This window comes from Lipotes vexillifer, unplaced genomic scaffold (assembly GCF_000442215.2).
Source record: "Lipotes vexillifer unplaced genomic scaffold, Lipotes_vexillifer_v1.1 scaffold496, whole genome shotgun sequence".
Classification (NCBI taxonomy): Eukaryota; Metazoa; Chordata; class Mammalia; order Artiodactyla; family Lipotidae; genus Lipotes; species Lipotes vexillifer.
Window position 1 is genome coordinate 9939432 of NW_006786690.1, and position 13030 is coordinate 9952461.

At 59.0% G+C, this 13030-nt stretch overlaps 1 protein-coding gene across 2 annotated transcripts; it reads right to left on the reverse strand.

Annotated features, from left to right (window-relative positions):
• Positions 1-591: 591 nt before the first annotated feature.
• On the reverse strand, positions 592-12569 carry LOC103082957 (chloride channel protein ClC-Ka). Of its 2 annotated transcripts, XM_007459275.1 has the most exons (19): positions 12470-12569; positions 11696-11824; positions 10830-10958; positions 9486-9625; positions 9066-9143; positions 8895-8973; positions 8222-8347; positions 7809-7893; positions 7597-7698; positions 6962-7046; positions 6513-6686; positions 5979-6048; positions 5699-5809; positions 5122-5335; positions 4098-4231; positions 2363-2451; positions 2132-2215; positions 1119-1205; positions 592-639 (listed from the first exon to the last, which is right to left on the reverse strand). In XM_007459275.1, exons 1-19 carry the CDS (start codon positions 12567-12569, stop codon positions 592-594), a joined length of 2064 nt encoding a protein of 687 aa, XP_007459337.1. The 2 variants fall into 2 exon arrangements, with proteins under 2 accessions (XP_007459337.1, XP_007459338.1); XM_007459276.1 differs by lacking the exon at positions 10830-10958.
• Positions 12570-13030: the final 461 nt, after the last annotated feature.

A 13030-nucleotide genomic window follows, 5' to 3' on the forward strand; every position in this document is an offset into this window, starting at 1 on the left:
AACCTGCTTTCATAACCCCCTGCCAGGAAGGGGGACATGAGGAGGCGTGGGAAACCAGGCCCCCGGCCTGCAAGGCCCACATGACCACCAGAGGGCCCCCAAGAGCTCACTCAGGGCCGGCGAATGTGGCCTTGCTGAGGTGGCAAGGTAACACCCTGGGTGCTGAGATGAGGGACAGACGGCTCTGGCAATCAGCTTTATTTTTTCTCAGGAGCCTCCGGTTGGGAGTCATACAACCCTCAGAGGGCATCTCTGCGTGCCCTTGGCGACAGAATATACCAATGTCTTCATTCGTGAATTTGATTCTTTCATGGAGCACCCACCATACGCTGGTTTTCTGCTGTCTGGCATTCTGAGTTCTGTCCAGAGGGGAATTTGTCCTTCAAGGCAGGTAGCACTTGTTTCATGGAGAATGGGACGTGGTGACTATGAGGCCTCTTCAGTGCTAGCTTAGCTGCCTACTTTGCCAAGGAGTTGAGCTGGGCTGGAGGGGAGGGGTGCGTTATGATGTGGGGGGAGAGAGGCAGGGTCTCTGCCCCATCTCCTTCACCAGGGCAGCTGAGGGGCCCTGTTTCATCTTGCCAGGCTGGCTCACTTTGGGGCCGGAGGGTTTGTCAGGTTGGAAATTGCTTTCTTCAACTAGAACAGAGAACAGAGTGGGGAGGATGTAGAGGGGATTGCAAGTGGGGGGCGCCAGTATAGTTTGACTCCCCTAAGGGTTGATTCTGGAGTGAATTTTAGAGCCAGTGCCTCCCTATTGCATAGATCAGACCACTGAGGCCCAGAGAATGGCAGGGCTGGCCACAAAATACGGTACAGGTAGCTGGACCAAGTGGCTGGCTACTCTGGGCCAGGAAGTGAGGCTCATCAGAATCCCATGGGGCCCCTCCAAGTGTTTTTTTTTTTGGCCACGCTGTGCGGCATGTGGGATCTTAGTTCCCCGACCAGGGATCGAACCCACGCCCCCTGCAGTGGAAGAGCAGAATCTTAACCATGGGACCACCAGGGAAGTCCCAAGGCCCCTCCAAATTTGATGGCAGAATTTTGGTGCCCCCCCACCTCCCCAGCCTGTTCGAGCATGGCTCCTCCCCTTTGCTCCACCCTCGGAACCATGGTACCTCCACCCAAGACACGAAGCCCACAGCTCTGCCTTGAGACGTCACAAAGAGGGACTGAAGATTCAACAGCTCGAAGAGGTTGTGTGCCTGCAGCGGGGGCGGTTAGGAAACACTGGAGGATAGGTGGCACCCACCCGAACCCTCTGGCTTCAGTTTCTTCCTAGCTTGGCAGCTTTGAGCAGAGGTGAAGGCCCCGGCCAGGCTCTGTCCCAGTGGTGCCCACCCCACCTTGTTTCTGAGCCCGGGAGGGCTGGACAGCTGTGATGGTGGGTGGGAGACCAAGACCTGGGCCTGCAATGTCCAATGTGACCACCAGGGGCCCCCAGAGTCCACACAAGGGACTAGTGGAAAGGACCCGTTTTTCAGCATCATCCGGCATGACCCATGTGCCAGGCTCTGTACTTGCAGGGAGGAGGGGATCAGCATTCAGAGTGATTAAGTACTTTGCCCAAGATCACACAGGCAGAATGTGGTAGACCTGAAATTGAAACCCATGTGTGCCTTGATGAAAAGACATTTTTTTTTTTTTTTTTTATATTTTTTGCGGTACGCAGGCCTCTCACCGCTGCGGCCTTTCCCGTTGCGGAGCACAGGCTCCGGACGCGCAGGCTCAGCGGCCATGGCTCACGGGCCCAGCCGCTCCGCGGCATGTGGGATCTTCCCGGACCGGGACACGAACCCGCGTCCCCTACATCGGCAGGCGGACTCCCAACCACTGCGCCACCAGGGAAGCCCCAAAAAGACATATTTTTAACCACTGTTTCTCTCCATCCAGAATCTTCTGGTTCCCAAGCTCTCCCTATTCCCTAGTCTCTGCATCATCCCAACAGCCCTGGAACTGAGAGACAGAGAGGGCGGGAACTGCATGCCCATTCCGCAGGTGAGGAAGCAGGCCCAGGAGGAACAGAGAGACACATAGCATGTCCGGGAAGCTGGAGCCAAGCTTCCCTCTCAGGCTCTTCCCCTCTATCCCAGGGCCCCTGTCTGCCCACAGCGAAAAATTTCCCCATTACCTGGTGCAGGGAGGTCTCCGGGGACAGCTTCAGGGTCACTGGCTCCACGGGGCAGCCCCCAGCCAAGATGTCCTGCAGACATTGCTGGGGATAGGGGAAGGGTTATGGGGGCCTGGGACGGCTCCCCCTTCCCCAGGCAGCCCCTCTCAAACCACAGGCTATCAGCTGGCCACTCCCCTCACAACCCTGCCGACTCCCCATCCTCTACTGACATCTCATATGAGCACTCACCTGGTGTCCTGGAACCCAGGAGGGTGGCTCAGCCTGGAGGGCCTGCACCAGGTGTGCCCTTTGCACGGTGCCCACCAGTATCTGAGACTCTGGACAAGTGGAGAGGGAGAGGAAAAAAGCCACATTATGAAAAAGGAACTTACATTTACTGGACAGCTACAATGTGCCAAGAACTGTGCTGGGTGTTCTCATGACTGTCGGGAACGTACAGCACCTATGGGTCAGGAACTATTATCACCCATTTTACAGAAGAGGAAACCGAGGCTCAGAGGCACAGAGAGGTTAGTTGTCTTGCCCAAGGTCACTCAGCTTCTGACGTGGAGGAGTGGTAGCTGAGGGTGGCCAGGTAAGGCTGCCAGGGGGCCGGGAGGTAACCTGCCCACCCCAAGATGCCCCACCTGGCAGGGCCTCAAGGCAGGAGCAGGTCTGGGACACCTGCATGAAACTGTCTGTGTGCCAGGGCTGGGCTTTGTCCCTCATTTCCCATAGGAAGTTTCACTGGCTTAGCCCAGTGAAGGCATGAACCTGGAAGGCCACCATGTTCTGAGGTCCTCCTGTGTGCTGGAGGCTTGGCAAGCCCCACTCCAGGGTATCACTGGAGTCTGCAGGTATTTAGTTTTGAGGGACAGCCTGATATTTTTGATTTTTGTCCAGTAAAATAAAAACTTTACAACTGGACATAGCCTGGACCTGTTTAAAAACAAAAACAATTAAAGCTATTTCTTGGATGAGCAGCAGGGTCCCACAGGCTGGGCCTGTGCTGGTTGGGAACTCTTTGCTTCCTGTGGCTCTAAGGGTAGAAGTAGAGTTTGTCTTGTTCTAGCAGTGGGGTGAAGCTTCTTGCGGGGTCACCCATATGCAGATATTTTCAAGTGTGATATTTGGCGTGTTCTATGGGATAATGTTATAGGTGTCCCAATTTGAGTGGGGAGAAGGGCCTGGCCTTTGGGATGAAAACCTCTGACAACTCTGTCCTCCCTATTTTCCAGATGTGGCAACTGCAGTTCATAGAGCTTAAGGAATTTATCTACAGTTCTGCTGTTCATAAATAGCTTTATGCCTCTTGGGGTAGGTATGGGGATGACCCATACGGTTGTGCAGGTCGCTCACTGCACAAGATACCTGCCCAAAGGACAAGTGGGGATCAAAATCCAGCTGTGCTATGCTTGCCAAGTGTGCATTTTGTTTCATTTGCACAAAGGGGACATATGGGCTGACAGTGGCCCTGAGTGGGGCATGGCTGTCCCCTCCCTACCCCCCAGCTTATCTTTCCCATTCATACTGTACTTGTCCTAGAGGGAAATGATGCTCTAGCTAGGTCCTCTCCCAAGATTCAGCTTATGTGTCTTTTAACAAGGGCCCCCACTCATTTTTCTCTAAAAGGATGTCTTTCTCATGGCAACAGGGTTGAGGGAGGTGACTCAGTTGGGGAATGCCTGAAGGGGAGACTGAGGGAAGGAGCCTTCCGGGAGGCCCTAGTAGTGTTCCTATCATCCTACCCCTGCTCCGCAAGTAGGATGGCTATTACCTCCATTTTACCAATGAGGAAACTGAGGCTCAGAGAGGTGAAGTGACTTGTCCAAGGTCACACAGTTGCAGAGCCCGGTTTTGGATCCAGGTGCCTGATAGGTACAATGCCCTGCTTACCCATTCCTGGGCCTGACCCTCCCAGGTCCAAGAGGAAGGTAGAGGGAATGCCTCCTCCCCATTCATGCTCCCCCTTCCTGTCGGGCACCTGTGCTCTCCACCAGGGGGTACTCGGCAGTGTCTGTGGAGGTCACGACCTTGACCACCTCCTCCTGCGGTGTGTCCTTGGCCAGCGTGGTGATGGTACAGTTCATGAAGTGCTCCACAATTACATGGTGAGAGCTGGGGCAGAGGGATGCTCCCATCAGGTCCTGGGGTGGGGGTTTATCCAGACCCCTGGACAAGCTGGGGCGACCCGGGAGGAGTTTTGCCGGTTCTCCAGCGTGGGCAGGGTCTAAGAGATTCCTGGGATGAACAGATCCTAGCACCCCAAGGTGGGGAGGGAGGAACCTGGGGACCAGCTGGCCTATGGCCTGGCTCTGGATTCCCAGCCCTCCCCTCTGGACCCCTATCTCCCCCCTAGACCAGCTCTACTTTGATCTGTTTTATTCAGAAGCCGTCGCTGGAGAATTTCATTTGAAGAAAAGTTTTATGGCATAAAGGGAAAAAAGAGCTTTAAAGTTTGAAAATCACGGGAGTAACCACACCCATTTAACAGATGGGGAAACTGAGTCTGGAGAAGGGGGCAACTTGCACATGTTTGGAGCTGGGCCTTGGACCCAGGGCTCTCAGAGCCTCTTAGTCCTGCTTCTCTGCGGACAGGGGCTGCTCGGCCCTGTCTGGTTGAGTCAGGACCTCAAAGCTCGTTTCCATTGCAGTATTCCAGTCCCACCTCCAGCTCCCAACGCCCCAGTGAGGACAGCAGAGCAGGAGCAGGGGGAGGGGTGGGACCTCCCAGAGCTGGTGCTGACTCTCTGTGTGACCTGGAGCAAGACATGGCACCTCTCTGAGCCCCACTTTCTGACAAATGGGCGATATCTGTCCTACTGTTGTGGAGACCGACTGATGACCAGTAAGACACTGAGGCCAAGGACTCCCCCACGGTCACACAGGGAGCTGGAGAGAATGGAGACTAGGGAGCAGCCATGTGTCGGCCCCTCCCACACTCACCCATGTCCAAGGTCAGCCCACCAGGACACCTCAGTCAGCTAGCCTGAGCAGACACCGCTCACCTGATTTTTCGGCACCGGATCCACGGAAGGTATGGCAGTTTCTTGACAATGATGGTGCCGTCATAGAAGGAAGGCTGACAGCTCTGGGCGATGGCGTTGGCCGCCAGCACCGCCATCAGCACAGGTAGTGCGTGCACGATCTGGCCAGTCAGCTCGAAGGCCAGCAATGCTGTGGAGATGGTGTGGGTCACAGCCCCTGAGAAAGCCGCAGCCCCTGCAGGGGGCAGAGCCAGGGAGGGGGGCTCAGGCCAGGAGACAGCTTCATGCAAAGGGCAAGGCTGCTGTGACTATGGCCATGGGCTGGGGTGGGAATTGTCCAGAGGCCACACATTGGCCACTGTTGGAAGTGCCCTATGCCTGGGCTTGGTGAGGGAAAGGGCAGTAAGGAGGAAGGGGCACCAGGGACAAGACAGGAGCTAGAAAAAGTAACGGAGGCTAAGGGGCGGGGCTCAGGGAAGGGTGGGGATCATTGGGAGGCTAATGACCTCCCCATGCCCTGCAGAGCTACTGGCTGATTCTCCGGGTCCAGCCCAGACCCACGAGGTTTGCCCATCCGGTGGGAACCCGGTTTACTCACCTGCCAGGGCATACCCCCCAGGCATGATGGGGTTGGTGACGCCTCCAGCCACGATGCCCTCTGGGAAGGCAACAGAGAGGGCCTCCCCTATGAGGCGCCCGATGGCAGCTCCTGGTCGCAGATTTAGGGTGAGGGCAGGGAGCCAGGCTGACCCGGTCCCCACAGCCCTCCATCCCTGGGGATCAACCTCAGTACCATCCTGGGGAGGTAGGTGGACCAGGAGCCATGGCCCTGTCCCAATAACCCTGAGTCTCTCAGACCCTCAACACCCCAGACTCACCGAAGATAAATATGGGCATGAAGTACCCAGCGGGCATGGGGATGGTGGTGGCCAGAATTATCATCCAGAACTGTGGGTGGTGGGAACCGAGGGGGCAGAGGTTAGAGGCAGCTGGACAAGAGTAGGCAAGGGAGGGACAAGACAGGGGACAGGGGGGTTTCCCAGGGAGAAGGAGGATGCCCAGGCACACGCCCATCGCCAGTATCTGGTGTGAGGGAAGGTGTGCCCAGGGGAAGGATCCCCACCCTGGCAGAGTGCCTACTGCGTGCCTGGCACTGTGCCAGGGGCTCTCCTTTCTTCCCTCTCAACCTTCCTTGATGTAAGCCCAGTAACTAGCCCATTTTAAAGATGAGGAAACTGAGGCTCAGAGAGCTGAAGCAACTTGCCCAGGACCACACAGCGGGCAGAGGTCAGGCCAGGGAGTCTGCATGAAGGCCTAGGCCCTGCGCTATGTACATGCTATGGGGAGGTACCCCATCCCACCCAAGGCTGGCCTCAGCTCTGCACACATCCCTGGGGGCCCCGGGAGCCCACCTTCATAACAAGGAAGAAGGCGAGGGTCCCAAAGATGGTGAACCGTGGGTGGTACCATTCGAACCATAGGTTCTGTGGGTCGGGCTCCGAGGGCCAGGGTGGGGACGAGTTCCGGGTCATCAGTGCCCATGAGTTATTGTCGAACAGTGAGTCCAGATGCTCCCTCATGGACAGCTGGAGAAGGGGGCAGCTCGGAGTTCTGCGTGAGGGCTGGGCGGCAGTCCCTGCCACCCCCCCACCCCCCCACCCCCCCACTGCCTGACCCTGCCTCAGATCCTCATCTGCCACTTCCTGTTGGGGGGAGACCTTGGGAAGGGCTCTGGCCCTCCTGGAGCTGCACAGCCATCCCCTTATAGGTGTTGTGGGGATTAAGGGAGATGATGGGCACAAGTTGGACAACGACTGGGCATTATTCCCCCCTCTGGCCACCCCAGCTCAGCACCCCTTACCCGAGAAGCCATGAAGCGCCCCACGCCAGGGGGATAGGTGATGGAGGCAAGAACCAAGGCCGCCAGAGCCGAATACAGAGGCTTTCTGTGGGGTGGGGACAGAGGGCCAGCTCCAGAGGAGGCCAGCCGTCCTCTTCCCCTCCCCCCACCCCACGGAGCAGGCCGCCACCCTGTGGGCTGACGCTGAGGCAGGGACGGGAGAAAGAGGCACAGCAGCAGGGGACGGGTGGGGGTCAGCCCCACACCGCTCGGGTAAGCAGGGGTCGGAGCTGATAGGAGAGCTTGGGACAGAGGCAGGCTGCCCGCCAGGCAGGTGGGACCAGGGCAGGACCGGCCAAGGTGGAGGAGGGCTGATTCTGAAATGCCAACGCCAGGGGGCAGACAAGGTTGGGAAGGAGAGGGGGCTCAGTAAGGGTCCGGGGGCTCCATGGGGAAGCAGGGGTTCAGTGAGAGGGAGGGAGGTTAGTGAGGGAGGGAGGGCTCAAATATTGGGGTTGGGAGCCTAGTAAGTGGGGGAGCAGTTACTAGGGGGACCTGGACAGGGGTGTTAGTGAGGGGTGGGGATCTCTATATAAGGCTCAGGAGAGTCTAGGGGCATCACCCTGAGGGGTCCCTGGCCCCCATTCAGAGCCCACCTGGTGGCCAGCAGTTTGGAGAGGACCCGATTGGTCTTGACAAAGCTGAGGAACGTTCGCTGACAGAAGAGGTAAGCACAGCTCAGGATGCCACAGATGGCCCTGCAGGGAGGGGAGGGGAGTCCAGAGCCCCTCGCCAGAGCCAGGGGCAGCAGTTCAGGCTGGGGGAGGCCCCCAGTTGGGCTCTTGAGGGGCCAGAGGCATCCACTCACCCCAGCGCCACAAAAAAGAAGATCTCTGGCAGGTCAAAGGGGACGTCTACCCGGAAACTGGTCTTGTAGAGGGAGGTGATGGTCTCTGGGAAAGGAAGGGAGTGGGGATCAGGGACCACACTCCTACCCCAGCCAAACCGAAGGCTCAGAATTAACAGGCAGGAGTGGAGGTGCTGCCACGTCCTGCCCCCAAATACCCTTTCCCTGGCCCTGCCTCCCCGGCCAGCTGCATCCTCTTCTGCCCTCGGGGCTCCCATCCTTCATGCCCAATCCAGGTCAACTGGCTTCCACACTTCTAGAAGGAGGGAGTGGAGAGGGAGAAGAGAAGAGAGAGGAGAAAAGAGGGAGAAGGGAGGGGAGGGGGAGGAGGAAGGGAAGGCGGGGCAGGGGGCAGGGTCTAGGGCGGGGCTCACCCTGCTCGCTGTTGAAGACAGCCAGGAGGCGGAACATGAAGGCCCCACAGGTGGCAGCAAAGAAGCCCCTCCAGTAATCCCAGACGGAGAAGTGGGAGGACATGACCTCGATGCTGAACAGGACGCCTGGGGGCAACACTGAGCTTCGACAGACACCACCACGCCCATCCCAGTGCCCTGACCACTCCCGTCCTGCTCTCCCACAGCCCGAACAGACAGGGCCACCCCTTCTCTTTGGTCCTGAGCTGAGGGGAGGGGAGGGGAGGGGAGGGCAGGGCGGGAGCCCCCTGCCCAGGGAACAGGCTTGTAGGCGCTCCTCTCGGCCATCTCAAACTTTACAACAGCCTTTGGGGTGGGGACGATTACAATCCCCATTTTACAGATGAGGAAATGAGGCTGAGGACTGAACTCACCGACCCAGGGTCACGCAAGACGAACTGAGTTTCAAACCCAAGTCTGTCTAATGTGACCGTGAAGCACCTCGACGCCCACCCCCACCTCCACCCTGGGGCGGCTCTGCCCTCCCGGTAAGCCTGAAGTAACAGCCAACACCGGATTAGCCGCCATCCTCCCTGCGGGTTTCTCCACTGGGCGGAGGAGCGAGCTGGTCAGTCCGCCAGGGGAGGGACGGGGGTCGGGGGTGGGAGCCCGGGATGCAGGGGGAGGGCCTCACCGCTGAAGGGCGCTGCGAACACTGTGGCCACGCCCACCGCCGCTGCCGCCACCAGCATTTCGTTTTGCTTGCTCTTGTTCTGGGGGGATCCGGAGTCCCGAGCTGAGAGTCAGCCCCCGCCCTCCCCTCCGTCTCATTCCTCCAAGGAGGGGGGGCCCATGAGCCCCTTACCTCAGACTCCCCAGTGGCCTTGGTGCGCAGGCGGCCCAGGTAGGCAGCGATCATCACAGACAGGTGCACGAAGGGGCCCTGCCAGAGGAGGTGTGCGCACAGGGCACAGGGTCCGCCCCTTGGGGGGAGCCGGGGACCTTGCGCCTCTCCTTCCTCCCTCTCCGGGCCCAGGGTTGGGGGGTCGAGGGAGCCTCATCCAGAGACAGCTCGGCTGCCCCACCCACTCCCTATGCCTCCATCTCCCCAGTTCCTTTGTCACACTCTGGGGACCTGGCCTGTCTCCTCCCCAAGACTGAGCCCCGCGAAGGCAGGCCCTGTCCTGAGTTCCCCCTGACCTAGCTTCGGTGGGGATGGAGAAAAGGCAGAGGGGGCAGGAAGGCAGGGTGGGACAGGGTGGGGTGCTCTCATGCCCGTCCATACCACTTTGCCCAGGAAGATGGTGCTGCCCGTGGCCAGGGTGCAGGTGAGGCCCACCACCTTGGCCCCGAAGTTCTTGATATCCAGGTAGTCCTCCAAGACCACGCCCGACAGGATGGTCTTCAGCTCCGGAATTCCAGAACCTTGGCAGGGGATGGATGGACATGGACGGGGTGGGGGTGGGGAGGAAGAGGAGGGACAATCTCTGGATAAACACTTATCGCTTTACCCTGCACATGGCTTCACATCATGATCTCGTCAGCTCTCCTAAACCCTGTGAGTTAGGATTCCTAAACTCATTTTGCAGATGAGGAAGTTGTGGGTCAGAGAGGGGATGTGAATTGCCTAGGTGCTTCCAGCTGGTCCTGCCAGTCAGCTATTGCAGGATAGGGGGGAACCTAGGACAGAATCTCAGGCCACCCAGATGCATCCCTGCACCTCCCCTGTGCTGCTGGCCTGGAGCTGAAAGCAGAGCTGAGAGGCCTGGAGGACATGCGCCCCTCCGTGAGCCCCTCCCTAGGGAACCATGGTGCCGGCCCAGAGGAGCCCTCAGAAAGGGAGCAGAGCCAACAGTGACCTGAGTCAAGCAAGATCTGTCCTTCTGGGGCTTCCCTGGTGGCGCATGCCAATGCAAGGGACACGGGTTTGAGCCCTGACCCGGGAAGATCCCACATGCCGCGGAGCAGCTAAGCCCGTAGGCCACAACTACTGAGCCTGCGCTCTAGAGCCCACGAGCCACAACTACTGAGCCCACGTGCCACAACTACTGAAGCCTGCGCACCTAGAGCCTGTGCTCCGCAACAAGAGAAGCCACGACAATGAGAAGCCCGAGCACTGCAACGAAGAGTAGCCCCCACTCACTGCAACTAGAGAAAGCCCTCACGCAGCAACGAAGACCCAATGCAGCCAAAAATAAATAAATAGGGCTTCCCTGGTGGCGCAGTGGTTGAGAGTCCGCCTGCCGATGCAGGGGACACGGGTTCGTGCCCCGGTCCGGGAAGATCCCACATGCCGCAGAGCAGCTGGGCCCGTGAGCCATGGCCGCTGAGCCTGAGCGTCCGGAGTTTGTGCTCCGCGACGGGAGAGGCCACAGCGGTAAGAGGCCCGCGTACCGCAAAAATAAATAAATAAATAAATAAATAATATATAAATAAATTTATATATTAAAAAAAAAGATCTGTGCTTCTCACTGTGTGACTTCAGGCAACTTACACAACTCTTCTGAGCCTGGTTTCTCTGGCTGTGAAGTGGGGTTACTGTTTCCTGCCTCCGAGGGACAGGAAAAGCTTTGGGCAGTGGGCACTGTGGGGCAAGGCAAACAGGCGAATGGCATGGCGATGGGCTTACCTCCCGAGAAGGGCGTGATGCTCTGGGAAAAGCCTGAGGAGAAGGAGACCAGGGCCACAGGGTACACGGTCCAGGAGAGATACCGGAGTAGGTGGCTGTCCCCAATCTCCCGGTACAGCCACTTGTGTGCTGGGGACAGCTGGGAGTCAGGGAGCCATCCACAGGCTCTGCAGCCCTCAGGCGCCCACTTGCTGGCCAGGAAATGGAGGCTCAGAGGGCGGTGGCCCAGGACTACCCAGTAAGTGGCAGATCCCCAAGAGGAGGCAAGAGTAGGACCCTGGATCATATCCCAGTGTTGCCACTCCCTAGCTGAGTGACCTTTTGCAAGCCATTCAACATCTCTGAGCCTCTGTTTCCCCATCTGTCAAATGGGCTCTCAGATGAGGTCTGGTGCATGGCAGGTCCTCATAATGCCACCTGAGCAAGTCTCCCAGAGAAGGTGTGTTAGACAGTTCCTGCCCTGTGCCTCCTCTTCCAGGGAGACCTCAGGGTGGAGAAAGCCTGCCGAAGCATGGGGAGAGAATGTTCTATGCCTGGTGGTCTAGACAAGTGTTCTCCCCCACAGTTACCGAGCTGAGAGCAAGGAGAGAGGAGAAGGGAGCAGGGGCGGCAGGAAGCGGTGGGCACAGAGCTCGGAGGAAGAAGGAATATTTGGTCTTTCACTCACTGGGCAGATGAGGAGACTGAGGCCCAGAGAGGGGCAGGGGCCTGCCCATGGTCACACAGCAAGTCAAGAGCAAAGCCAGGACCAGACCCAGGCCTCGCCCTCCCCCACCCGCGCTGCACCTGGCGGCCCATCTGGCATCCCGAAAGCGTGCTCAAAAGCCCCAGGTCCAGAGCAGGCGTGCATGCCGGGGAGGGGTTACCTCGGACCACACGCCCGACAGTGAAGCTCATGGTGTAGCTGATCAGGGCCATGAGCACCCCGAGGGTCATCAGGAAGCACCAGTCCTCGCCCATGCGGAACAGTGCCTTCTTCAACCACTCGAGGCCGCCTGGGGCAGGGACATCGCGTGGCAGCCCAGGGCCCAGTGAGGGCACGGGGCGGGGGCGGGGCCCAGGGGCTGTGTGGGGCTGGGGCCAGGTGGTCGAATCCAGGGAAGCTGCGAGGGGGCTCTGCCTCATGTGAGAGACAGCAGGATTTGTGCAAGTGAAGGTGGCAGCACGGTGGCCCCGCCAGGAGGGGGCCTTTGACCCAACCGCCCTCCCCACCCCTGCCCCTTCCTGAGGTACTTATGGAAGAATGACGGAGCGGGCAGGGTGTGGAGGGAGGGCTGGGAATTACACTTTCTCCAGCATCTCCGCAGGGGACATAGCTTAGAGGACAGGAGAGTCTAGAGAGACTGCTCTGCTGTCCAAGGACCGGTGGGGCTGTCCTGGTGTGAGGCCAGACAGCACCCACTGGGCCCCTAGCAAGGTCCCCGGCAGAGTGATCAGGCCTGGGGGCTGCGTTCCCAAAAGGCAGAGAGCAGACCTCTATCTAGCACGTCTGTCCCACAGACTGGCAGACAGATCCCCTCCCTCCCTGCCGCCCAGGAGGGGGCAGCTCTTGGGCTCCAAGGTGGGTGGGGAGGCGGACCTGGGGAGGGTGATGTCCCGAGGGGTTTTCGACAGGGAGCGGAAGGGAACCTAGCTGTCACCTCGGATGCCTCGGCGGATGCGGGGACACGGGCCCCATAACTCCTGAAGTGTCACAGGATTCCCCGAGGAGCCCTCACGAAGCCCTACCAGCTCCTCCATCAGGCCCCTGAGGGAGTGGACAGGCAGACGGACCCTTGGTGAGCTGCTCCAACGCTCTTACCCAGCCACTGGGCCCTTCCAATATCTACTTCCAAGATAGAAGGGAAAGGTGGCATTTTTCAGGAGGGGACGTGGGTCTGGTGTGCCTTCATTCCTGAGGGGGTGGCCCCGAGGGTGTGAGTGTGTGTGTTAAGGTTTGAGATGAGGGCGGTGGTTCCTAGCTGTCCCCTCCATGTCCAGCAGCAGGTTGATCAAGGCAGGACCCCAAGCTCAGAGCCCCCTTCCGCATCCTGTGGCCGCCACTCCTACCCTCCCTGGACGTTTGTCTGCTCCCACTGCTCAGAGCAGTCTCCTTGCCCAGGAGAGTCACTGTCTCACTGTGGGGTCCCCATGGACCACTCTGACTCCCCGTGCCCATCCCTGAGCCTCCACCCCCTCGGCTCAGGCCAGAGTCAGGAAAA

Excerpts from the sequence above, each read along its gene's own strand:
- LOC103082957 (XM_007459275.1), bottom strand. The coding sequence starts at position 12,569 with ATGGAGGAGCTGGTAGGGCTTCGTGAGGGCTCCTCGGGGAATCCTGTG. Across the intron at positions 8,348-8,894 it reads GTTCGCAGCGCCCTTCAGCG|GCGTCCTGTTCAGCATCGAG; the intron begins GTGAGGCCCTCC and ends TGTTGCCCCCAG. Across the intron at positions 1,206-2,131 it reads CGGAGACCTCCCTGCACCAG|GCACACAACCTCTTCGAGCT; the intron begins GTAATGGGGAAA and ends CCCCCGCTGCAG.